Raw genomic sequence first — 4,062 nt, 5'->3', positions numbered from 1 at the left:
TAAATAACAATAAACCAACAAAACAACTACAGTTGAACAACAAAAGAACAATATTAGAACAGGTGAAGAACAAACATAGAACAATAAAATCTCCAACGGATCTTCACAGCCGCGGACGTTTTGCTGCTGCTGGCCCAAAAGGCCACTCGGTGTCAGAGCGCTCCTCCTCCTTGGGGAAGAACAAAACCCAGAGAGAACAGGGTGAGTCACCCCCACGTCCATCCCCATTTAGAAGCGAGGAGCTGCTGGAACAGCTCAGCTGTAAACCCAAAGTGTTATTCCATGAAAGAACATTGAAGTATTTGTGGTTTGTCTGTAAATTCAGACTCCACAGAGTTTGGTTCACCCCATGCTGCCCTGGGCGCTGCCACCCAGCACGGTTTCTTGCTGGTGGCAGAGAAGGGGCCTGATCCCATCACTGCGGTCCCGCCTTGGGGCTGCTCTGGACCAGGAGCCCCGCAGCTGGGGGGCCAGCAGCACTGCCATTTACTGATGGGAATGATGGATGCCTGCCTTTAGCCGCTTGAGAGTTCCCTGGGTCCTGGATCTTGCCTGCGTCCAAGAGGCAGGGCTGGATGAACCTGCAAGCACAAAGGTTTGCTCAGGTCTCTGCAGCCGTACTCTGAGCTGGCACCAGGGCTACCACAATCCCTATCCCAGGGGGAATGGAAGGTTTGACATCCCCAGAGCCCAGCAGCCACCACCCCAGCCGGCTCCTACAGCACAGCCTGGCCCTTCCGCCATCCCCCAGCCCAAGGGGACAACACAACCCCTCAGCTCCTCAAGGCTGAAGCACCAACTCCCTCCCTACCAGGGGAAGCGATGCCTTCTGCAAGGCCTGAGGGGAGCTGCCCAAAGAAGGGTGCAGGAGTTCCTGGAAAGCAACACACCATGACCAGGCTCAGCCAAGGAGGAAGAGCCTGGCCTTAGGGAGCTGGCAGCACCCACAGGAGCCGATGCATCCACTGCATCCAGAGGTGGCAAGCATTTCGGATTCCCCTCCACCCTCCGGGGCTGGGGACTGGGGCAGTGAGTGAGGGAAGAACCTTCCCTTGGCATGGCAAGGCTCTGCACAGCCCCAGCACCAGCCCCTCAGGGCTGCTGAGCCCAGGCAGCTCAGCCAGGTCTGGCAGGAAAGCTGCTGCCTAAATCTAAGCCTGCCCTTCAGCCCCGCAGAAGCCCCGTCTGCCCCGACTCACCTCCCAGCACGGGCGCGCTCCCACGTCTGGGCTGGCTGCTGTCAGGAAGGCTGCTGGGGCTGGGATCGGCTTGCCCAGAAACCACCCATGCTGTGGTCGCAGACGCTGCCCATGTGCGGCTGGTACCCGAGGAGCCCTGGGCGATGGCTGTGCCCAGGGACGTACCTTCCCCACTGGTGCTGGGGACCTCATCTGCTGGGAGGGAGCACGAAATCAGGACCCCCAACTTGCTGGATGGGACTGTCCCTTAGCAGAGCCTCCCAGCATGAACAGCTCTGGCCCTGGGGAACCCTGCGCATCACCCTGGGCACTGCGGGGCACGAGGTCTCCCGCTCAAGCCTTCACCAGGCTCGAGGAGTTTCTGAGCCGAGGACCAGGCAGCACCGGCCCAGGAGCTTCCTCAGCCTTCACTGCACGGACACCCCCCTGCCCTGGCAGCCCCCACCATGGCTGCCTCCTCCTTGCCATGCCCTTTACATTCCCACTCTGCCCTTACCCTCCTTTTGCCCCAGCAGTCGGCACAACCGCTGCTGCGCTGCCTTCCTCTCCTCCTCTATGATCTCCTCTGTGATGGGGTAGCCAGGGTCAGGCCCCGGGGGCTGCCAAGAGAGAGCAGGAGCTTAGTTCCTTCTCAGGGAAGCCGGCAGAGCCGCTCTGAAGGATGTGTGGAAGCAGCTGGTGCCAGAGCCAGGAAGCCGTGGTTCTGCCACAGCCACCACAGAGCTCTGGTTCCCATTCGTTTTGGCCCCCAGCTTGGTGCTGAGGGCACGGCACCCTTGCCCAGCCAGTACCTGCTCCAGCAGCAGGCAGCACAGTCATGCACAGCCACCACACACTGGGGCAGGGGAGAGCATCACTTCCCACTCAGCCAAGGATGAGAGCTCCTGCCCCAAGGCAGGCAGGTCAGCCTGCCCCCAGCCCTGCACAAATTGCACTGGGCACATTCTGTCCCCAGACGAGGGCAAAAGAGCCTGCAAGGCAGCGACGTACCAGCACCAGTGGTTCATTATCCCAAGGCACCAGCAGGCAGATGCTCCTTCTGCGTGGCATTCCGTTTCCCGGCGATGGTGGTGGGCTCGGGGACTGCTGCCGCTTCTGCTCAGCCCTCTCGACAGCTACAGGAGGAGACAAGTCAGCTCAGCTCCCAGCAGGGGTGTTTGGCCTGTACCAAGGGGGCTCTCCCTTCTCACTCCACTCTGGATGCCCATCTTGGAGGGCAGAGCCAGGGACATGGCCTTAAGCCATGGACAAGGCTGCGATGCCCTGGGACAGCAGCTGGCCACAAGAGATCCACGGGGAAGCTGTCACAAGAGCCCCTTGGGGCTCCACGGGCCAGCGGCCCCATCCCACCTCCACAGACACTCCTTGCCTGCTGCCCATTGAACCACAAACCACACAAACTGCCAGATGTGGCCACATCTCGCACTGTGCCACAGGACCCTATCCATGGTGGGCACATGGGAGAAAACGCCACTGCCTCAGCACCAGCATGTTCCTGGTTTGCAGGGGACACCTCAAGCTCACCCCACCTGCAGACCTGAGCTACCTCGTGTCTTGCAGCTGGCCCGCACCAGTGGCCCACCCAACCCTGGCACAGAGCTGGGCCCCACCTACACTCACCTTCCTCCATCTGCACAGCCCCGGCCGCTGCCAGTGGCGGCAGCTCCATCCTCGCACCTCCCGTTCCCTGCACAAGCCAGAGAGAGCCAGTTAGGGTCGGCCCCTGCCCTGGGAGCAGGACGACACCCAACACGCCAAGGACTCCCACAAGCATCCCTGCTGTGTTTCTTTGCTGTCTTTGCCAAAGAGCAGAGCTCAGGACAACAGCCTTGAGTCACCGCAGCAGCCTGAGCGTGGCTCCAGGCAGAGGAGCTGCTCCGCTCCCCTCCCCAGGGCCCCGGCTCGGGCAGCTCAGGGCAGCAGCAGGGATCCCGGCTGGGAGCCGCTGCTCCTCACAGAGCCCTGGTCGCACACCCCTGTCCTGCTCTTCCACAGCACCGCAGGGGAACAAGGCTGCAGGGACGCTCATCAGCACAACACCAGGGCTTCCCCACAGCTGGGTGACCCAGCAGCCATGGCTCAGGGGCCTGGAGCGTCCCGGCTCTGGTGGAGAGCATGACTTGGCTACTGGGAGGGCTGGGAAGGTGAACGCTTTCTTCCCGGCTGGCACCGACAAGTGGGTGCTTGCTGGACGAGCAGTACATTACCTTCCTGTCCACTCTGGCACCTCACAGCACACTCCTCTGCAGGACTGTGGGGACACCCCCACACGCATCCGCTTCTGGAACACAGGAAGAGACCAGCAGTAACTGATTTGGTCGTGGGGAGCACAGCCTCCTGTTCTCCTCATCACTGGGGAGTAAATCCCATCTCCCAGGCACTGGCTACCCAGCCCAGAGCCTCTCTTGCTTCAGTGCTGCTCAAACCCCCTCCAGAACGTCCATGGAGGGCAAGGTCTGAGCACCCCAAACTGGATCCACTCTGGGAGCAAGCGGCCCCCAGGCTCTTCATGACCGAAGCGATGGGGAAGGAGGATGCTGCTGGCCCAGACACAGCAAACCCTTCCCTCCTGACCCACCCTGGAGAAAACCTTTCCCTGCACAGCTGTACAGCTCCATTAGGCACAACTACATCCCCCTCTCACACCTGCAAGCCCAGCCCAGGATGTGAGCAGTGCTCTATCCCAGCTCAGCAGGTGCGTCCAAGTGGGAACCCAGGGCTCCCAGGCGCTGCTGCCTCCGGCTGAAAAGCTGTCAGCACAGCCAAGAGATTTTGTCTTCCCCTTTTCCCTGGATGTGTCCCCCCCGCAGAGGGCAGAGTGGGGAGAAGCCAAGAGCTGCGCGCTGGGCTGCGGAGCGGGGCT

At 61.4% G+C, this 4,062-nt stretch overlaps 1 protein-coding gene across 1 annotated transcript; it reads right to left on the bottom strand.

The window, feature by feature from the left end:
* Positions 1 to 455: 455 nt before the first annotated feature.
* Positions 456 to 3,477, bottom strand: LOC117438831 (nuclear envelope pore membrane protein POM 121-like). The gene is made up of 5 exons (XM_034074213.1): positions 3,407 to 3,477; positions 2,820 to 2,886; positions 2,190 to 2,314; positions 1,696 to 1,798; positions 456 to 581 (listed from the first exon to the last, which is right to left on the bottom strand). The coding sequence occupies exons 2-5, from the start codon at positions 2,866 to 2,868 to the stop codon at positions 487 to 489; spliced, it is 372 nt and encodes a 123-aa protein (XP_033930104.1). The 5' UTR covers positions 2,869 to 2,886; positions 3,407 to 3,477; the 3' UTR covers positions 456 to 486.
* Between the last annotated feature and the right edge of the window lie 585 nt (positions 3,478 to 4,062).

This window comes from Melopsittacus undulatus, unplaced genomic scaffold (assembly GCF_012275295.1).
Source record: "Melopsittacus undulatus isolate bMelUnd1 unplaced genomic scaffold, bMelUnd1.mat.Z mat_scaffold_65_arrow_ctg1, whole genome shotgun sequence".
NCBI classification, from domain to species: domain Eukaryota; kingdom Metazoa; phylum Chordata; class Aves; order Psittaciformes; family Psittaculidae; genus Melopsittacus; species Melopsittacus undulatus.
The sequence above is the reverse complement of the archived record's forward strand: the minus strand, read 5'-3'. Positions and strand labels throughout refer to the sequence as shown.

Bases quoted from the DNA above. Each gene is read 5' to 3' on its own strand.
- LOC117438831 (XM_034074213.1), bottom strand. From the start codon at position 2,868: ATGGAGCTGCCGCCACTGGCAGCGGCCGGGGCTGTGCAGATGGAGGAA. The intron at 2,315-2,819 runs GTGAGTGTAGGT...CTCCTCCTGTAG, and splicing joins GGCTGTGCAGATGGAGGAAG to CTGTCGAGAGGGCTGAGCAG. The intron at 582-1,695 runs GTAAGGGCAGAG...TTGTGCTTGCAG, and splicing joins ACTGCTGGGGCAAAAGGAGG to GTTCATCCAGCCCTGCCTCT.